Consider the following 21,468-nt stretch of genomic DNA (forward strand, 5'->3'; position numbering starts at 1 on the left):
GTACGAATACGAACTCCACATCCGAATGCGAGAACTATCAACTCCCACTCACCGTTACGCGTTCCAGTTTATTACGGGGGATTAATCGCTCAAGATAACGATCTGATCTGATCTAGATAGATGGAAACTTATCTGCACCAATCGGATTGTCGTGAATCATCCTGCTCGAGCCATTGAGTTGCGGGTGTCCCTGCAGCTCGCTTACAGTGCTGAGCTACTTGAGGCATCGGCTATTGTGTCAGACTCCGTTTGGAGATTCTAGACTTTCCTATGTTCTCCGGAGCTCTTTGCTATGTTCTGAACATTGGTGTTTCGTATTCGTGCCTGGGGTTGGATACGTGATTCTAATCTCAAGAACAACTTTTAGATGCCACCGGTCCGTGGTTTCAGCCTTTTTGGAAACAGTCAGATCGATGTTTACTTGTCATCAATTTCTTAGCTAATTTTCCATTCTTTAAGAAAAAGTTCGTGGAGGGAACGACGTTCACCTTGACCAGCTCGCGGTGTGGTTCTATTACGAGACTGATAAAGAAGCAACTCGCACTAGCTGCAACGGCTTCAAGGCCTAATTCCGTACCGTTCTCATATATTTCAGATATGATAATCATCAATATGCTGCATCAGGCCTATCGCTACTGCCCTTCCTCTTGTTCGACCTCGACCGAAAGGACCCAAGCCTTGAAATAGGCTGGCTGAACATGTTTCCTCAATTGCAGTGGGATATGGACCAAAAACACCATACCAATAGCATACCTCACTTATCTACTACATCATCACACGACTACTTTCATATTCCTACATGAAGTTCCGTTATTTATTCCCATTGCGCGCGTTTTCGTACCCTCAGCATAAATCTGGGAATAGTTTAACTCTTAAATGGCTGCCTAGATACCCTGGAGAAGTGGCTGACCAGAGCCAGTGGATACTCATTTGCGAAAACGGCGATACGATGCAGCAGGCTACAGTATTTCTCATGGATCGACCCAAATTGAGTCTAATTGACATGCAGTACCTAGAATAGGGATTGGTTTGCGATGTGGTATAAAACAGGCGAAATCCCCAACTTCACCGCTTCAACTCAATACCTCTCTTCACCATCAATTTCACTGACCAACAACTACAATGCCCTTCGATATGAGCTCAGTGCCCGACTTTGATGGCCTCCCTCCGGTTGAAGGCATGCCCAAGGGCTGTGCCTGGGGCGTTTTTGACCGTGATGGGAAAAAAGATCACGTTGGAACACTCAACTTCTTGACTCCTGATGTTGTTCGAAAAGCTGCCCTCGAGGTCAAAGATGGAGTGTCTATATCTCTCAAGTACATCTCCAGCGAATCCCAATTATTCGATACTAACCTTTGGTAGCTGGCCGCTCAATGCTATGAACAAGCTCAACATTCCAGGACGATTGTCCGCCCAGCACAAGATTCTCTACATACCCGAGAGCATGGCAGCACTTCCTTTCGAACAGGGCAAATCGTGGGACGATGAACTATCCTTCAATACGCAATGCAGCAGTCAATGGGATAGTCTGTGCCATTTCCAGCACCAGGATTCAGGTCTAGCATACAACGGCGCGAATCCCGATAAAGAAGCATTGTCAATTGACTCAACCGAGTCCAACAAAATGCCAACATTGGATCATTGGCACTCCCGAGGCTGCATCGCCGGTCGCGGTGTTCTAATTGACTACGCTTCTTACGCTGAAGAAAAGGGCATTGAGTTCCACGCATTTGATGGCAATCGTATCACTGTTAAAGATCTCGAGGCTTGCGCTGCCCATCAAAAGGTCGAGTTCCAACCTGGCGACATCCTGATCGTCAGAACGGGCGCAACCGAAGTTGTTGATAACATGAACCCGGCTGATCTGGGTAAAATGGCCGCTGCGAAATTAACAGGTCTTCACGGCTGTGAAGAAACAGCTCGATGGTTGTGGAACAAGCGCTTTGCGGCTGCGGCGTCGGACTCGAATAGTTTTGAAGCGTATCCCCCTCTGAAACCCGATGGTTCTATCGGTGGAATGAAAGATCTCGGTGAGTTGCTCCTTTCATTACCGTTTTGGAGACTGTAATGTTAGCTAACGTGTGCAGTGCTTCATATGTATTGTTTGAACATGTTTGGTATGTCAATTGGCGAGTTGTGGGATCTGAAGGAGCTGGCGAGGTATTGTAAGGAGAAGAAGAGATATTCTTTCATGATTACTTCGACACCTTTGAATCAGCCTGGACTGATTGGATCGCCTCCTAATGCTTTGGCGATCTTCTAGGGTCCTGGTAAGATGAGATGCCACGGGTGGTTTGGAGGCTGCGGAGGCATAACGGACGCGTGTACAGGACAACAACTCTGATATTACAAGATTGAACAAACTCACTAGGGATGATGCTATTAGGAAGGATCGATAAGCATAGGTCACTATAGTACCTTGGGGAAGCTGCCAATTGCTCAGAAGTATTTACCTCAATAGCTCTTCTTTCATCCCAATCTCTCCATAGGGCCGCTTACACAAATGCTGACTTCTTTCTCAAAGACTTTTATGAATGTTGACTTCTTTACCTATATGCTATTTCCCTAGCCTCTATCTTCTTCCAAGTCCAAACATCCTCACACTATTTCTCCACGCCGCTTCCGCAACCTCATCAACCCCAGCACCCTTCAAACCCGCTACAACCAGCGCCACACGCTCCATATAACAACTCTCATTCCTCTCCTTAACCAAGCACTTAGCATCCCACTTATCCCTCTTCTTCGACGCCGGTAACGGTCTCGCATTCGCGCAGTACCGCTTCACCACATCGCCCTTCAATTCTCCCCACGGCGCATCCGTCTCCAGCTGCAGTGCGTCGAGCGGTATCTTGGACACCATCTCCAGACTCTCTGTGCTTTGGAAGCTGAACCCGTTGACACTGATGCCTAGACCGAGAGATACGAGCTTCTCCATCTGGCTTGTGCTGCCGACGAAGCTGTGTACTAATCCACCGCGGGGGAGTTTCTCCATGTATGGTGTAATCATCTCGACGAAATCGTCAAAGGCATTGCGGCAGTGTAAGAAGAGTGGAAGATCCCAGCTATTCTTGACAAACAAGTCCAATTGCGCTTTGAACGCTTTTTTCTGAACATCCTTCGAAGCGTGTTGCTCTCTATCATAGTCAAGACCTAGCTCTCCAAAGGCAGCGATGTGTGGCGTATCCTGTGCAAGTGCACTGTTCACTTTCTGCTCCAATTCATCGATGTATGTCTTTCCACCGGCGTCAAGCTCAGAAGCATGATATGGATGTACGCCGATTGTGTAGTAACACTGCGAGGGGCGAAGCTTGACGATACTTTCGTTGTGAGACACGTCGGCGAGTGACATGCCCGTCAGCATAACCTTACTGACGCCAGCATCTTTGGCACGGTCTAGGGTGTTGATAAAGTCCGGTTCGTGGTACTGCTTATCTTCGCGGTATATACCCTTGAACTCTTTTGCGGTAGCTGTGACAGCGACCTAAACTGTCAGACATGTATACCCTTAGGGTGTTCAACTTACATCTGCATAACGAATCTCAGATGATGGAGCTGCCGGAGCTGCTGCGGGGAAAGCACTCAGATCAATAGAAGACATGATTGTTATGATGATATCGTCGATGTTTAATAAGATTGTCAAATGAGGGGATAATCTCTAGGTAAAGTTTGAAAGAGGAGGTGCTGGGCTTAAAGTACTTCGAAATAAAGTTCCACTCAATGGTCATGAAGATATCATGCTGCAGCTTAAACGCAGCACTAGCTACATACGAGGAGCTTCCATGGCTTCTACGCCCAATGATAGGAGCCATCGGACTCGAACCCTAAATACATTGGCTTTAAAATTACGTCAGCCTCTCCATTATGTGGAGGTCTCCAGATGCGGAGATGTGAAGCTAGTCTGCTGTGCTGTGCTGTTCTGTGCTGGAGCTGAGCTGTCAGAAGAGGGGATTCATACGTGTCGACATGCCATGGTCACGCGAGTCAGTTTGCCTTCATCAGTTCAATGATCGGTCTGTTTCGAATAATACTGACTCCCAAAACCGCGGGCCAAACTCCCCATCGCCTCATCAGAAACAACACTCGTAGCCAAGACCATTCTTTTCCTAACCGCTTTTTTGCACCCCAGATTCCCCCCAAGCACACCAGGTATACCGTGCTAAACCGTGAAACCTACGCGCCGAGCAAGCCTCCGATGCTTGCATGAACCACAGGGCGATGCCAAACAGAGCCGCTGTGCAGCCAGTCCTCCTATAAGAAGCCAACGAAATGCGCGAAGCCAAATCCCACCAAGTAAAAAGAGCTTGGTCTGACTACGAGAAAAGATTTGGAAGGAAACAGTGGGCGTAGCTTTGCAAAGACGACAACGTGTAATCATCACGCTAAAGCGACTTAACATATCCATGGTTAAAGACAGTGACGGACAGTCAAAAGCAAAAAGGAAAAAGCAGTGAGTGACTAAAGTAAACGCAGAGGGTACAGGCAAGTAGCTTAAATGAATTGAATTGATGACAATCCACCGGGGGACCGAAGATCTCCAACGCCAATCATGATTCAGACCCAAGGAAATGGAGTGAGCGTGGTGTCGTGTTGAAATCCTGAGCTGCCATAAAACTTAAAGTCATGATCCCAAATCGAAATCAAGGTTGGGTATCACTCGTAAACTGCCGAAAAGCAGATACAACTGCTACGCGATAGCTCATGATAAGGCAAGATAACTGAGCCCAAGGAAATATAAGTGCCGGGGATTGGTCGTATAAAAGCCCCTTCGTCAACGAGTTCGTGGTCAAATTACTGCAAATGGAGTTAGAACTCCTAAATATGTCAGTACATGGAGGTCAATCGGATGAGTCACGCTTACCTGGGGAGGTCCGCCAGGTCCGGGGGGTCCAGGAGGGCCAGGAGGGCCTTGGGGACCGGGAGCAGGGCCGCCAAAGTGCTGAGGGCCATAGTTGCCAGGTCCGCCGTGGCTGGGCATGCCCATGTAGTGAGGGGGAGGAGGGGCGGGGCGGTAGGGAGTGCCGACGCCAGAGTTGTTCTGAGAACGTCCCCAGCTGAGGCGCACGCGAGAGTTACCAATGGGGTAGCCCTGCATCTGGTTGATGGCCATCTCGGCAGCGTGGCGGTGGACGAACTGAACGAAGCCGCAGCCCTTGCCAGGAGGGATCTTGACGTAGGTGATCTCACCGAAGCCCTGGAAGAAGGATCGGAGCTCGTCTTCAGTGACGTAGCCAGAAAGGCCACCAACGAAGACGGTGGTATTGTTGGGATCAGTGAACTGGTTCATCTGAGTGGCAGGGTTAAAACCACCATAGCCGAAGCCCTGCATACCACCTCCATTCCACATCTGCTGCTGAGGCATACCGCCCATCATGGGACCGCCGTTGTGGTGTCCTTGACCACCAAAGCCGTGGTTGCCACGATTCTTGGGGGTAGCAGTAGAGATACGCATGGGTCGGTTGCCGCAGTAGACACCCTGCATCTCAACAAGAGCACGCTGCTGATCGTTCTCGTCGGAGAAGCGAACGAAACCATAGCCACGGCTCTGGCCAGACATGGCGTCGGTCATGATCTTGGCAGACTTGCAAGAAGGGAATCGAGCCTGGAAGAGAGAAACCAGGACGTACTCGTTGACCTCGGGGCCAAGGTCGCCAACGAAAATGCTGTACTCGGGGCCACGATCGTCCCTGAAGCATGTTACTAACAATTCCACTAAGTGTTTGGGGAGAGCACATACCGTCGGTCAACGAGACCACCACCAGAAGCCCAGTTAAGCTTGAAGGAGCGCTGGCTGTTAGGAACTGGCTTTCCGTTCATGCCGAGGGCGTTGGTAGCGGATTCCGGGGACTGGAATTCAACAAAGCAGTAGCCAGCGTTACCAGAGTTCTTGTCACGAATGACCTTAACATTGACAGTTTCATGAGCGGCAGACATAAAGACACCCTTGATAAAGTTCTCATCCATCCAGGGCTCGAGCTCTCCCATCCTACAATAGTCAGCACTCGCTTGTGCCATGACAGCCAGCTACTACTTACCAAAGAGTGGTCTTGGGAGAATCAGGACCTGAACCAGGAGGAGGGGCAGAGCCCATGTCAGGAGCGGGAGGAGTGCCGTTGGGGAAAGACATTGGGCCAGCAGGGGCTGCGTTGTTGGGGGGGACACCGGCGAAATCCATAATGCGCTTTGCAAGAGTTAACACCATGGATAAATACGAACGAGTACCAGCGAAGAAATTACAGCCAAGTGCAAATTCGCAAAAGAGGCGGAAGAAGGGGGGAGACAATGTGGGGAGAACGAACCAGAGTCGAGAACCAAGCACGAGCTTTATATGTTCAAGGAAAAAGCAAGATGTTGCAGGGCTTTACAGAGCAGAGCAACAATAAAAGAAGACTATACGTGAGTCAGCGAAATGAACTGAGGGCCCCAATACGAAGGCACTGGCAGAGATGAAAGTTGTGCCGTGACAAAAAAGAAATGCATATAATGTGGGGGAAAAGTGAGTATGCCGCCTCCATCAGCCCGCAGCCAAAAAATACAATCCACAGCGAATCAGAAGCGCCGGGCCGAACAAACAGGGACGAAAGCTCCAGGTGTGGCCAGTATTGTTCCGAATGAGGATTCCGGGGCTTGGGAAAGTGAATCAGAGGTTCGAGGCTCTTGAACCTGGTGGATCCCTTGGGTTCCATCTCGTGGACTCTAGCTCCGCAAACTGAACTATGGCCGGAGTGGTTTGTCACCGACTGGTGGGCTTCCGAGGCGCATCAAATGATGCGCTTCAATGACCTTGGTGGGGGTTGATCGTCCATAGGCGGGTGGCTTTTGAGAGGAAATCATCGCGATAGAGCAACTTACCGTGGGTAGTAAACTCGTACACGTCGTAAAAAAAAGCCGTAGAAGAGCTATCAGCAAATATTAGCAACGCTGTCGAGGGCCTCGAAGGAGCGTGAAGAAGCGAAAGGTTGATGCAAGGCCAAGAAATTATTGCGACGTGGTGCGCCTGCATGTGGGAAGGTGAAGATTGAAGGTTCAAGGTCGAAGCTCAGGCAACAGTGGCTTGCCCATGCAGCTCCTGCCTCCTCAACCAAACAACGAGGAGCAATAAGTTCCTCTCGAGGGGAAATTTTCCTCTTCTTCAAAGTCTCACTTCCAAATGCAAAAGGACACATCGATATTCATCAATACCGTCCACCAACGTGACAAGGTTTGCGAGACAAGTCCACGTGCTTAGGCAAACCAGTCACACAAGGCAGCGAGTGGCAACATCAGGGAGAAATTGCAGAACGTACCGTTCGAGAATCGAGTACCGAAAGCACAACGAAGTAAGTCGCTATTTTTGGATCGTAAGACCTGCAAAGCTGATGTGAGCGGTGCATTTCAGCCAAATTGAATCCTCCTACCTTCACGCCGAGTCTAATCCTTAAAGAATATGAATCTGATAACCGAGAATTGGACTCCGAAAAGTATTCGTACAGATGCGAATCAAGTCTCTAAGACGCCGTCACGCCGGTACAAGCAATGAAATGCTTCTGAGGAGAGTGATGGAGATGCGAAACGCCAAATCGTCGTTCTTACGGGGCAAGGTGCTTTACCAAAAATTCCAAAGGAATGTGGTAAGGTAGCTGCAAACGTTCCCGAAATGAGCTGAACCTATGCATTTGTTAGTCTTCTGCTGGTCTCCCCAAGTGCCGATATCCATGTTGATCCTGGAAGCTATGATTGGAAGTGTCGAATTGGTCCTGACGTTCCCAGCCTGGATTGGAAATCTCCAAATTCTGTGGGCAAATTCGTCCATCCTCATTGGTCGTTAAGTTTGATGCAGGTCAGACACCGCTTCAACGAACGCTTCATTTGCTAATGGGGGATAGTCCGCGGATAAGTTATTCGTGATGCCCGGTCGCAGTATATTGGAGAATAGTCCTTTGACAACAAGTGCCAACATGATGCAGGCATTTCCATTCATGGTCTTGTTTCCAGGAGACAAGGCAGCCCCAAAGATCCTCTCCCTTCAGCGTCATGCGTTCTTCGAAGGTTCCAGGATTTCAGTATCCCTATTTCCGGAAGTAACGAATCGTTCGAAATGGCAATAGCTTGCGCCTTGGTCACCAAGAGCTGGCGTAAATGAGCTTATGAAGTCGGCGGCTGGTCGACACTCGATTGTCAGGAATCGAAGGCTTGGTATGTGACGCATTATATGTATCGTTTCAGAAGTCGGCAAGAAACTAATTGCGCTGCTGACTTCTTCGGCGCTGCTTATCGATATGGTCGCTTCGCGGATGATCGGAACGGATGAACAGATGTGAAGGGAGAAACTGAGTGCTGCTCAAAAGTCGAATATAGCATGGAATCTTTGAATCAAAACACATTCGAAGATCCATGGAGCTGGTTATATTCTCAAGGAGAAACTTGTCGATGGTCGTGGGCGCAATGCGTATGAAGCGTCGTTGAAGCTGATATCCGGCCCAATCCCACAACCCTCCCTCCACCAACCACGAGTACCACCAACAGACGTGCAAGGAATCGACAAGCAACAAGGGAATGAAAGAAAGCAAAACTCACTTTTAGGCGCCAACAAAAACAACAGTAACTGTCACAGCCAATTTCCGAAACACGCGCAAGGGAAGAGCCGTGAAAACCGTGATGAGTACAAAGATGGATGAGGGGAAACAAGAAAGAGAGTCGTGGGATGAGTCGTAATGCGGGAGACAGAGAGAAAAAAGACGAGCTTTTTTTTCTTAACCTTGCCTTGTTTGGGCCTTGGTCTTGGGAACAATCGGGGGCACGCGGGGGGGACGAGGGCACCGGTAGGGGAAAATTGTCGACCAGGGGGTGTGGGCTGCCGTATCCGCTTACAAGGGGATCTTGGATCTTGGTGCGGGCTTGCTAAGGGTGGTACTGAAACAGCCCAATGGACGAATGACGCTGTTAAGTCACTGGGCGAGTGACGGAGCAGCTGCAGGTGCACGGAATTCAGATGAGATGATAGTAACGGTAGCGTGGACCTGGGCAAGCAGGCGCAGTAACGAACACTCCGTAACACAACAAAGCGTTCAAGACGATTGCACAAGGGACAGAGACGAGAAGACGATCAAGCGGTTGCTTCGGGACAAGATAAGTTTACGCAAAAAGTTTAAGATGGGAGGGGGATGAAAGGTCTCTACAACATCTTAACAGAGGAGGGGAAGATGGCCAGGAAGAGGGCTGTTGGAGAACAGACGCACAACATCGAATTACATTTCCATTGGGAGTCAAGAGCCCAGAAGAGGCTCACTACGAAGTGGTGGGAGCCAGTAAGGGTGGGCGTGGCTTGAGAAAATGTGTGTGTCGCGATGTGGAGAGACTGGAAGGGATGGAAGGGAGGAGAACGAGAAGGACAAGGACAAAACCTGTGGGCCTTGCCCTAGCTGCTCTTACGCACAGTATCGACAATTTAGTTCGGCAACTTCGCGATCATCGTGATGCATACAATCACCGGACTTCCTACGGCGATGGCGATGGTCAAAGTGGTTTGAGACAATGCAAAGCTCGAGTTCGAGCCGTCTACTCGAAAACTCGAGGCTGCAATGGCATTGTTTGGGGCCCTTGCTGTTTCGCTTGAGCTGGATACGTACTTTTCGAACGGCCAAACTCAGCCATGTTTGGGCTTGGGTACCTGTCGTGCTGAAAAGCATTGTGTGGCTCTCCGCAACCAGGGCTACCCTTGACGGCCGGCGTGGCGCTATCTCAGTGCCTAGTGCCGAAAGCGACACAGCTGGGCACCGTTTGGACTGGAAGCTGGACAGTGAACAGTAGACTTTGAGCGCTGGGCGCTGGAAGCAGGACGGAGCTTGCGAGATGAATGAACACAATCCCTGTAAAAGCAGCCCTGCTGAAGTGGACCATGAAATCATAGGGCATGAGGGTCGATGCGATGGCCTGGAAAGTAGCCCGATCTATCAAACTGCATTGTAAGGACAGCCGGCGATAGACGACCAACGGAGAGCTGAATGCAGGGAAGGTGAAAAGATCATTGTTGATCATCGTGTTGCTTGTTGCATGGAAGCGCTGGGGACAATTGAGCACGGCATTGAATTCATGCAAATGGCCTGTCAAATGAGGTTGAGCGACCATGAAAATGGAATGAAGGGAGCGTCCAGGGCCTCGCTTGTTGGTTTCACCACACAAAAGTATTACAACTTCTTGTTGCGGATGAAGCGCCAGCAATTCGCGAATGCACGGCTCACTCAGATCAGCGACAATGTTTCAACACCTCATTTATCTGAATATCTCCGGACATCGTATCCTGATCACCAGCCCTAGAATTTAAGATTGCTATCGCAACAAGCAAACCCCGGAATCCCTTGCTTGCATCAATTGCACGGCTCATGGTGTCGAATGCTCGTCATAGCGACGTGCTACAGGCGAGCTCAGAATAGAAACGCCGAGACAACCCATGCGACATGGCCTTAGAACTTATCCATTCGTCAGAAGACCTGAGCGTAGGCAATCGCAACTTGATCTTGTTCGGGCATCTTTGCTTTGTTTTTGACAACAGACAGGGCGGGCATCATCAGACAACGCCCGATCCTTGAGCATCTGGTCATTTCGAGATATTACAGCCAGTAGTGATCATACACTCGATAGCTAACAACTTCGACGTCGCCTTCGCACAATCTAGTGCTCATTACGGTTGGCTCTCCGGTAACAAAACAGGAACCTCGTCGCCTTCCAACTCAATTGCATGCCGCTTATGCATGGACCTCAGAGTTGAGGCTATCTATCCCTGGGTGACAAACTCTCCCTGAGAAGTGTTAACTCTAACCTAAAGTGTGGCGCACTCCAAAACCCATGTCAAAATGCCTTGTTCTAAGCAAGATCTCGGTCTACTCTCTCGCCAAGACAGGAAAACCCTTCTAGACCGTACCAGGGTTGAGCCGTCTTGGTGATAGCGTGCGTTGCCCTTACTTCGGGGTTAGATGCCAGAACAGCAAAGTTCTCTCGTACATCAGGCAATATTTCGATTTGCGTATCGTGAATTACAGCACTGTATTGACACAACTTCGTGCCGAGGTCACCTCATGGAACCATCTGTACTGAAAGCTTGCCACTACAGCACGCCGTCGATATTGCTAACTGAACAGCTCAACAAATGGGAGGTTTTTCCAGGCCTCCGGGAATCGCTGCTAGTGGATCCTTTGCACACCAAAGATTATTCCTGACACCACCATGCGGCATCACTGCTACAGGACAAAGCATCTTTTGACCTTGATGATGACTGGCGAACCTGTGAGCACTAGTTTGTCCAATCAGGTTGAAGATCTCGGTCTTGCAAGACAGTGCATCATGGTAGATATTGACAGTCTGGCTTTATCCCCTGTCAGACTTCTTAGGTGGTCGTATTGAAGGTTGACTACGGCTTACAGTACGTGGCTTGTGCTCATAGCACTCTGACTCGAAATCTGCAAACAACTTCAGATGGCATGCCTATGCATATCGGTTTCGCGAATTTCTACGCTTCTGGTTCCTCCCTTTAGCCGCTTTCATCAATCTTAGGACCAGGCCCCTGGTTGCTACTTGCAGATCGTTCAATCCCACCTTACGACCTTCGTAGGAAACCCAGCAGTCGACTGGACTGGACTGGACTGGGCTGGTGACGCAAATTGCGGCTTAGAAAACCGATGGTCCTGAATAGTTCTCCGCTAACTGTGCTGCAGCTCTGATCCTGAACAAGACTGAATCGTGAACTTTTGAGCATCGTGAGATTTTACTGGCTCTTCGGTCAAGTAGCTTGGAGTGGCAGAAGTTGTTACTGAATGTTCATGACACAAGACTGGCATCATTATCACATCTGACTGGCAGCAAACGCTACGCTACGCTGCGGGTTGCGTTGCGTTTTGCGATCTCGCGACAGCCCGGCGTGCCAATATCGCTGCGGGGCATTGAGTCTTTCTGTGCCACGCTGCCATCCTTGTCCTTTCCACATTTTATCGGCAATATGTTGGACACATTCTGCCAATGATGTCTGATTATTCAACTCGGCAAGATAGAGCAGTTTTGCTCTCGACTTTGATGATGCTTTCGGCATTTTACCTCTGATCCGCGTTTACTGATACATAGCAATTATAAACTGAAACAGTGTCTAGCTACCTTGCAGTTCCAGCTCAGCGTTACAAAAAGTGCCATGTACGTATCCTTCGTCGGCGCCTTTAGGGCCCCCGTCACACGGCGAAGCATTTTTTCGGCAGTGGATCATCCAAGGTACCGACGTTTCCGGCCGTTTCCCAACGTCCGATCCGGCCGTAGATGGGTTGATAGCCAACGGTCATAAACCACGCGCGTCTCTTGTGTCGCTTGAACATTCTGTTTTTGTTTCGGTTTAACGAGTTTGTTAACGGATTGGGCTTGATTGGGGGGGGGGACTATGTAACGTTGGGCAATTGCCCTTTTTTCTGTTTTGCTGGTTGTACGACATTAGGAGTGCTGAGGTAAGATGTGAGGGGGTTGTGATGCTTGCCGAGATTGAAAGCGAGGGTAGCTCTCAGGGTTCAGGACGTAAGGAACCGACATGCGTTCGTACTGTTACATAGTCTAGCATTGTGATAATACATGCAAACTTGTGGTGATATGTAGAGGTCTTTCTGAACAAACATGTTTTGTGGTCAGCAAATCTCACGATAACGCTGCCAAACTCATAATATCTAGTGTATTTCTTAACCATGATACGCTAGTAAAAAGATAACGATCTAAACGCTGAATCCTCTAGAAAGCTTTACCCTTCTCTTACTCCATCTCAACGAGAATATCCCTGAGCACCCGCTGTACCTCCAAAGACCTCTCAGCTTCCAGTGCCTGACTCACCATCGTCTTCAACTGCGCAGCGTCGGGACCCCCAGTCGGTCCAAAAACTCCCTTACCCTTTGCCTTGAACAATGCGCCCACGGCCTTGGCCCTCATAAGTCTTTGTGCTTCAGTGCCAGTGTCGACCAAGTCAACATCCAGGCTCAGTAGATAAGTAAGCGCGACGGCATTTTCATCAGGTGCTGAGGAAGGTGTGGCATCGCTCATAAGATCACGTACGCACTCGTACCATACTTGACGCTTGATTGTAGCAAAATTTGGGCTTGAGAGGAAAGGCTTGAGAATGTTGATGATCTTGGTCAGAATGTCAAGATCAGTTCGGCTGTGCCCGCGCGCAATAGCCTCCAAGCCGTTAGAGGCCGTCTTTTCTGCAAGCTGCTCCTTCGCGACTTGATCCTTAGAGTCGATATCCATTTTATCTCCATTCTCGGTCTCGTCGTCTCCCTTGAGCTCTTCAAGATAAGGCGTAACGATCTCCGCAATCTCATCGAGCATGTCAATGTCATCCCGAGCTTTTGCAAACTCCCAGAGACAACGGAAAGCATGCACACGATACTCGTCGTTGTTTCGCTTGGCTTCTCGAAGAGCAATCTTCTTCATCAGTGCAGCGATCTTTGTGTCTGACTTCCACAAGGTGTGTCCCTTCTCGACAAATTTAGGGTATGATTCAAGGAGCTTCTCCTTGCCGGCGAATGTCTTCAGGGCCAGTGCCTTCTCGAAAACGGGCCAGGTCTTGTTGAGATTGGCGTCGCTGATTTGGCCACTGACATCACTTGCACTCGCAACATCAGATACCATAGCTGCAACGGTGAATGCTCCACCATGTCGAAGGGCCCATTGTGCTGTATCCAAACACCTCTCCACGAGGGCTACGATCTCAGGTACATAACGAACAACAGTGCGACTGCTTCCGGCGTGCTGCTCCCATACTTTCTTGAATGCTTTGCTGGTATACTCGTCTGTGTCGTGGGAGCCCAGGTAGGAGAAGGGTAGCAATTGTGTCTCAAGGGCAGTGAAATGGTCAGGCGAGACCTTAGCCAGTGCCACAATCACATCTGCCGTCTTTTGACGACGTGCCTCCTCCTCTGCTTCGAAGTACATGTCGATAAACTTCTTGCAGAATCGACTCTTGACCGAGTCCGAAGCAGCTCTCAACATATATGCGGTGGCTCGAGCATACGCCTGGCTGACCTCATCGTTCTTGTCCATCGTTTGCTTCTCCATCAACTGGAGGAACTTGTTGCTCACTCCCTTGATGTCATTTGTATGGTTTGTGAATAGGGTCGTCAATACACGACTGCATCCTATCTTGGTCGGCATGCCGATAGCAGTTTTGATAGTCGCCTCTAGTTTAGGTGCCAATTCAGTCATAACATCCGCGTCCACGAATCGAAGTGAGTTGTCGATGGCCTCAGAGATCGGAGATCGGTTCACCATTTGTGATCGAATTTTATCAATCTGGTCTCGGCTGTCCTCGCCAGCTCTCTGGTAATGCCAATTGATCTGCTCAGGCTCGATAGAGCTTAGTAAACCAAGAAGTTGAGGAACCATCTCCGGAATAAATGGTCGGAGAGCCTTTCCACCCTTCTTAGTGAGCTCGATGACGGTAATAGCCGCAAAGGCTTGAACTTCTTTGACGGAGCTTTCGATACCTTTGTCGGAAAGCAGGAAGGGGAGGGCCTCTTTCATCATAGATTTAGCAGCAGATCCACTGGTTCCCTCCTCGAGTTGTCGAACAAGAGTGTTAGACAAAGTTCTACAAAGCTTGAAAGCAGCCTCTCGCACGGAACCCTTAACGTCATCGAGAACCTTTAATGCCGATGTCCAAATATCGCGGTATCGCTTCTCATACTTGTTGAATGGTTGGCCTTGGATGAGCTCTGAGATAGCAGCGCAGCTTGCTTCTCGCATGCGCCACTCTCGGCCTAAGATACTCTTGAGCAAGTCGTCCAGGATGGCGTCAAAGTGAGTGCCGAGAACTGCGCCCGAATCTTTGACAAGTGCCTTCCAAATATCGTCCATGGATCGCTGCACGTTTTGGTTGGGGTCAAATCGGTAACGGTAAAGCTTGGGGTAGAGCTTAGGGTCAACTTCAGACTCTGAAAGAATGTTGCTGAGTCCAAATCGACCAAAGGCAGATCGAGTTGACCAGGTAGCAGCATTCGCAGCAAGTGACATGAACTTGTAAACAAGTCTTTGGTCACCAACTTCATTGGCTAGATTGACAATGTCCTTGTATGAAGTGATGGAGCTGCCCTCTCCAGTTGGCAGAGCACCAGGCTCAAACAACTCTGTTTCTTGGTCCACCTTGAGCTGGGTACTATTGCCGGTAAAGGCAGACACCAGATCCTTGACAAGGGCGCTCTTGAGATCAGCATCGCCACGCTCGTATACCAAAGACAAACCTCGTGAGGCAGTCTCTTGTACAAGCTCGTCGCGTGCACTAAGAAGTCTCATAAATGCAGCTTGAGTCTCTCGGAGCCTAGACTGAACCTCTTCCAGGTGTGAACAATATTGAACGATGCAGAAAAGCCAGATGCCGGACGCCTTCAGCAGTGATGGCTTTGTGGCCTTGCAGTCCGCGAAGATCTTGTTAAGAACAGCTTTGAGAAGCGGGCCACGCGATCCATTGCGCTTCTGAATACATCCACGAGACTCGACGTCCAGGGTCAGCTTTACATAATCAGATTCCCATCGTGCCAGAGTTGCGGTGATAGCATCTCCCACAGTGAATTGCACCTCGACTTGCTTAATCTCATGTAGAGCGAAAAGCTCCTTGAGGATGCTACCCAGGATTCCATGCGACCATCCATCTTCACTCTCGTTCGCGGCTTCCCCACTTTCACTCAGACCGGCAGCCAGTCTTCCCAGAGCAAGAATTGCCTTCTCGTTGCCCTTCTTTGCTGAGGCGATGAGCTTGCTGATAACCTTTTCCAGGGAGTGGTCGCCTTCACGTTCTGGAATAGCGAGTCCGGCGGTCCACAGTTGTGCAAAAGACTCCAGCGCTGTGTCGTGTAGTGATGACACAACCTTCTCGCCGGTGATGAACTGAATGGGGTAATGAACCTCGTCGGGAATACTTTGCCCGTAATAAACGCTTCGAGAGCAGACGTAACTGTAAGCTAATAATCCCCCCTCAGCAGCGTTGAGCTCAGGTCCAACCAATCTCTCGGCGTTCTCGAATAGTGCACTCAGAGTCTTGCGGCAGTTGTCTATCACAGAAGGGTCATTCGCGAGATGCGATACAAGAATTCCGAGGGCTCGAGCAGTTAGTGACCGGATTTCCTTATTGTTCGACTTGATTAGCTGGAAAAGACCATCGCTAAACTTGATCAAGAATCCCATTGCACCGCCGGGACTCAGGGATGCCACATCAACAAAGCAACGGATGCACTCTTCCGTGATCGGTGAGTCTTTCATGTAGGCTCCATCGAGGCATACCTTCAGATAGAAGATGACGTATGCGCTATCAACTGTGTGTAGGTATGCCAGGATCTTCTCTCTCGTCTTGATATCCGTTTTGATTCGTGCATCTAGAGTTTGCATCCAGTCAGGTTCCACTTCGAAGTCTGGGAGAGCTGTAAGGAACATCATGTGCTTGCAATATCTCAGGGCAACTGGGAAAGCAGCTATACGAGATCCTTGGAAGTTCTCGAATACCGAGTGCGCCTTTTCTGTCACATTTGGAAGGGGGCCAGTAGCGGTCTCCGTAATGGTATCTGGCCTGATTTCAGAACCAAAGAACGTGGCTGTCATTTCCTTCCAGTCTGGCAATGTCAGGCTGGTTTCGGCGTGTGCGTGATAGGTCCAAGGGTCAAGACCCCTGTGGCCCTGCTCGACAACATCACTCCTCTCATCATTGTATGCACCAATTGCCAGAACATCTAACCAGCGTGCCATGACATCAGAAAAAGTGAGGCATTGGTTGGCCCACTTGACCACAGCATGTCGAGTGCTTCTAACAGCAGGGGGTTCATCAGCGAGAGACATGAACGTTAGCAGCATTGTCTTCAACTCTTGAGACTCACTGCCCGTCATTGCCGGAATTGTTGTGGTCAGGCTAGACAGAGCTCCATCAATGTTCACAACTGCATCTGAGGTCGTGTCCTCTGACAATGACTTGAATAGCCATTCAGCGAGTTGTATCCGGCTCCCAATTGACATATCCGCGCTTCTCGCTAGCACTCCAATCGTTTCGTAAGCTTTCGATCGTAGCGCAATATCATCGTGGGATGCCTGCTGCGGAACAGGCCAGCCTTGACGCTTTACAAAATCGGCCAGCTCATTCACGAGAGGGACAGCAATGTCAAATCCTTCCTGCGAGGGCCCAACGCTTGCTACCCAGGCAAGGTACTGGAACGTCGCCGTATGGAGTTTTGTTTGTTCAAGCGCACTCTTGGGGAGCATACTCTGTTCCAATCCATTTAAAGCTTGATCTGGCGTCGAGAAGTTGAGTTTGACTACAGCCATGATATGATCCGTCATTGTTGCCGAGATGGAGGATTTGCAGAGCATGTTCAGAATTCGAGTCCGGTATGTGGGCGGCAGTATTGAGTGGGCATGAAACAGGCACTTGACAAGTGCTTCATTTTCCATAGACACGGAACTTCGCTTCAATACTTCCTCGGCCGCAGATACAAGTCTGTTGTCGAAACTTGATGCAGCATAAAGTGCGGGCAAGAACTTCTCCTCATCGGTAAAAGCACCACTTGCAAGCAATGAAACTAGTTTGAGCTTTAATTCTGACATCCTCTCAAAGACCTTCTGTGACTCGGGGCTTTCCACAGCTAGCGATTCGAGCTCAGATTTAGTGAGTGTTGGGTTAGCTGTGGTCCAGTTCTGAGTTTGCGTAGGGTTCCGCAGTCGTAGGAAAGTGCTGATCATGATGGAAAGGAACTGTGCGTCGGCCTCGTCTGACAATCCGATTGCCTCACGGTATTCGGTATCATCTTTGCTGCCTCTTGGAGGTATCCGGGCATCAAGGAGAAGACGTAGAATGATGTTGAAGAATGATCCTGCTCGGGCAGCACCTTGGTCTTTGGCAAATCCCGATAGAGCTTTTGGTATAAGCTGTCTTCGTTCATAATCATCTAGGCGCTCTATGCTGTGTTGTATCGCTGAGATGTCGAGTTGCTTGACTAACGGGGAGTCACTGGACTTGTATTGATCAAGCAGCGCGCCTACAGGAAGAATTACCCTATGTCCGTGTTAGCCTTCATATCTATTTCACGAACTGCTCTGACTCTGGGATGCCAGGAAAATTGAGACGTCGACAGTAAATTCATCCTCGATGACCCCGAACTCGCCTACGTGGCAGATATGTTTGGTGACTTCAGGGTAATTCTGGATCAACTTGACCGACTCTCCGACTACCTTGGGTAGCCATTTATGCACCAAATTTGGGGCTCTCGAGTCTTCTTTCACCCTGGGATCTGACTTACTCCGGTGATTGGATGAATGTCTTCAGCTTGGAGAATATCTGGACCACTCTAGCTCGAACTTGAGCATGTTCACTAGCCGCCTTGAGGATGACTGGCGGCAGATAACGTTGTAAGAGTTCGTGCAGCTTTTGTTCCTTGTTGGCGACGTTTAGGATCTTGAGCTCGACGGTATCAAGCAGCTGCAGTTCCCTCTCTTTCGTTGTTGCCGTAGCCATGATTGAGGGGGTATTGTGTATTTCGGATTTGATCTTATTTAAGTTCAGATAATCGCTGTGTTTTGATCATAAAATGTATTAAAGGTGTAAACACGAGTTCAGACGGCGATTCACGACTTGTTTTGCTTTGTAAGAGAAGGCACAGGCAGCTCGGTGACGAATAACCTCAGGTAGGCGCTGCCCGCGATATTCTCCATTCAACCATGTCGTGGCGTTGCATGACTAAGCTGACATTTGTCAAGTCGGTCATTTTTCTAGTACATAATACACAAAGTGTTAGAAGCTAAAAATTTCCATCAAAATTAAATAAAATAAGTCTAAGTTTTATATAATCTTAATTTCTTTTAACTTGGTTTTGCATACTGGTAATCAGCTGTACTGCTAATGATTGAATGGTTTGATATGTAAACTCTCGCAGATGTTTGGGGAAGTGGAACTTAGCTAAGAATCTGCATCTCAGTAGGCGCATCATCCAACACAACTATGATAGAGGCCTGGTGATATTAATATTGTTCAATATCAATAAATGTAGTAAGAAAAAAAACATTTTTTGTTAATCTATCTAAAAGTTCATTTAATAATATGAATCATGATAAAGGATATAAAATCAACTTTCATCTAGGGTAAGCTCTTTATGAAGGAAGTCGCGTCATTGATTTTCCGCCACCGCTAATGTTGCACTCCCCTGTCACTTGCCCCTCCAAGAAAAAGGCGCTAAGCTCCACTGACCCGGTTGCGTCACTGTGGTTGGGTGCCTGTCTTTGGTGTCTGTGCTTCACTTTCACCTTCAACTTTCGCCTTGCAACTTGAAAGGGCACGTCTCAACCACGACAAGGTCGATTTCTTTCAAGCGCGTTGCCACTGCAAGCTGAAAGAACAACGGTACTGAACAGCTCACTATCAAGCTCACACCATCTGCTTGAGATCAGTGACCATTTAGCCCCATACTCTCCCAGCTGTTGTCATAGCGGGGCATCAACTCTCCTCGCTCAAGCTACACCGAACCTTACGATATCACGTCAATCAACTACGTGTTCGACGCCGAGCCCTGCTTACTTCCGATCTTCTCGATATTCTAAAACTCTACCAAACACGACAGTCTGACCACTCCTGACCTGCCAGGAGAGTCGCCAACCATGGACGACAACATCTCCACATTCATGTCCATTACGGGCACAAGCACCGATGTCGCCCGGAGTTTTCTCGAGATGACTGCGGGCAACTTTGAGCGTGCCATAGGACTCTTCTTCGAAAACCCCGATCTCGTTTCCGGTGTGGGAGCTGGCCTTTCTTCAACCGACCAGCCAGCCGCTGCCCCCGCGACAACATCAGCAACCAGAGGCAACATTGGCAGACAAGATTCGGCGGGTGTCATCCACATCGATAGTGATGATGACCAGGATATGCAAATCGAAGACTTTAGCGACAATGACGACGATAACGAGAGAGCCGTCGCAGCTCAAGCAGCAGCTTTAGCCCAGGAAGAAGAAGATATGGCAATGGCAAAGCGATTACAGGAGGAGCTATATCAAGGCAACCAAGGGTCTGGATCAGGAGGAAACCCAGATGATGTCCGAGCACCTATCGCGCGGACTACTGAGACCCTGGTGGCACCCGGATGGGGTGGTGGTGGTGAGCACGATGATGGAATGGAGGCAGCTTTTCTAGAAGAGTTGCGACGAAGGCGGCGGGCAAATCCACGTAAGTGTCTCAACTACCATTAGTGGACTCTCACTGATGCAGTGATAGCCAATCGTGCTGGAGGACCGTTCTCCCAGCAAATATGGGCCGACCCTGAACGCCGTTCAGCTCAGACAGCCGAGAATGGAGCACATGCAAGACGTCTTGAAGACTTGTTCCGACCACCTTACGATCTGATGGCGCGTATGTCTTGGGATGACGCCCGTACGCTAGGCAAGGAAGACAAGAAGTGGATCTTGGTTAATCTCCAAGACATGAACGACTTTAACTGCCAGGCGCTAAACCGCGACATTTGGAAGGACGAAGCTATCAAATCTCTGGTCTCGGAGAACTTCATTTTCCTACAGTATGACAAGGACTTCCCGGATGCCGAGGAGTTTGTGACATTTTATTTCCCCAACCAAACGCATGAGAACCCTGATAACTACCCACATGTCTCGATCATCGACCCCCGAACGGGCGAGCAAGTCAAGGTTTGGACCGGACGACCTTTCCCTTCCGCGCAAGAGTTCCATGCCGAACTCGCCGAGTTTCTGGACCGCTACAGTCTCGCGGCCAATAGTAAGAACCCGGTTGCGAAGACGACAGCACGAAAGCCACAGAGAGTGGATGTCGATCGCATGACTGAGGACGAGATGCTTGAAATGGCTTTGAAGAACAGTCTGGAGGGTGCTACAGGAAGCGGAGGCTCCTCAACACCCAACCTCCATGATCCCGATGCTTTAACCAAAGAGTCTGACCCCGAGGAGGGTAAAGGAAAGGAACCTGAAGCTCCGGTTGAACAAAGTCCTTGGGCTCAAATTTCAAGCACCACCCCACATACCGAACCAGAGGCCGACCCAACAACAACTACACGCATTCAATTCCGACACTCTACCGGCCGTATCATTCGGCGATTCAACCTCAATGATCCAGTCCGCAGAATCTACGAATGGCTCAAGTCTGAGGCACTGGAAGGCAAAGAAGGGGTCGAATTCGAGCTCAAGAAAATGCCTGCTGGACAGGATCTCATCGAGAGCCTGGACACGACCGTTGCAGATGCAGGTCTGAAGCAAGGGACAGTCATGATTGAGTACATTGAGGACTGAGCTGGTGGCTGATTGAATGATTCCTTTTATGCGGGATTACAGCAAACTTTGTAGATAGATCAGTATCGGAGCCATCGGAGTGAATTGGACTGGCTGCAGCCAGTGGAATATGGGGATTCTGAATCCTCGTGGCATCATTGCTATCGGAATTGATTTAGCTTTATCATGGAGTAGGGCGTGGGAGGTTACTAT

At 49.4% G+C, this 21,468-nt stretch overlaps 5 protein-coding genes; 2 read left to right on the forward strand and 3 right to left on the reverse strand.

Annotated features, from left to right (window-relative positions):
• Positions 1–1,122: 1,122 nt before the first annotated feature.
• FFUJ_05207 (uncharacterized protein) lies at positions 1,123–2,263 on the forward strand (the record flags this gene model as incomplete). XM_023571414.1 has 3 exons in its annotated part: positions 1,123–1,316; positions 1,363–2,030; positions 2,088–2,263. 3 exons carry the CDS (start codon positions 1,123–1,125, stop codon positions 2,261–2,263), a joined length of 1,038 nt encoding a protein of 345 aa, XP_023425724.1.
• A 309-nt stretch (positions 2,264–2,572) lies between these two features.
• FFUJ_05206 (related to tatD-related DNase) lies at positions 2,573–3,598 on the reverse strand (the record flags this gene model as incomplete). XM_023571415.1 has 2 exons in its annotated part: positions 2,573–3,481; positions 3,524–3,598. 2 exons carry the CDS (start codon positions 3,596–3,598, stop codon positions 2,573–2,575), a joined length of 984 nt encoding a protein of 327 aa, XP_023425725.1.
• A 1,205-nt stretch (positions 3,599–4,803) lies between these two features.
• FFUJ_05205 (related to polyadenylate-binding protein) lies at positions 4,804–6,172 on the reverse strand (the record flags this gene model as incomplete). XM_023571416.1 has 4 exons in its annotated part: positions 4,804–4,812; positions 4,859–5,684; positions 5,735–5,983; positions 6,033–6,172. 4 exons carry the CDS (start codon positions 6,170–6,172, stop codon positions 4,804–4,806), a joined length of 1,224 nt encoding a protein of 407 aa, XP_023427139.1.
• Positions 6,173–12,753: 6,581 nt separating this feature from the next.
• On the reverse strand, positions 12,754–18,487 carry FFUJ_05204 (related to ECM29 protein; the record flags this gene model as incomplete). XM_023571417.1 has 2 exons in its annotated part: positions 12,754–18,028; positions 18,273–18,487. 2 exons carry the CDS (start codon positions 18,485–18,487, stop codon positions 12,754–12,756), a joined length of 5,490 nt encoding a protein of 1,829 aa, XP_023425726.1.
• Positions 18,488–19,623: 1,136 nt separating this feature from the next.
• Positions 19,624–21,276, forward strand: FFUJ_05203 (related to UBX5-UBX (ubiquitin regulatory X) domain-containing protein; the record flags this gene model as incomplete). XM_023571420.1 has 2 exons in its annotated part: positions 19,624–20,188; positions 20,237–21,276. 2 exons carry the CDS (start codon positions 19,624–19,626, stop codon positions 21,274–21,276), a joined length of 1,605 nt encoding a protein of 534 aa, XP_023425727.1.
• Positions 21,277–21,468: the final 192 nt, after the last annotated feature.

Source organism: Fusarium fujikuroi, chromosome FFUJ_chr02 (genome assembly GCF_900079805.1).
Source record: "Fusarium fujikuroi IMI 58289 draft genome, chromosome FFUJ_chr02".
In the NCBI taxonomy this organism is placed as follows: domain Eukaryota; kingdom Fungi; phylum Ascomycota; class Sordariomycetes; order Hypocreales; family Nectriaceae; genus Fusarium; species Fusarium fujikuroi.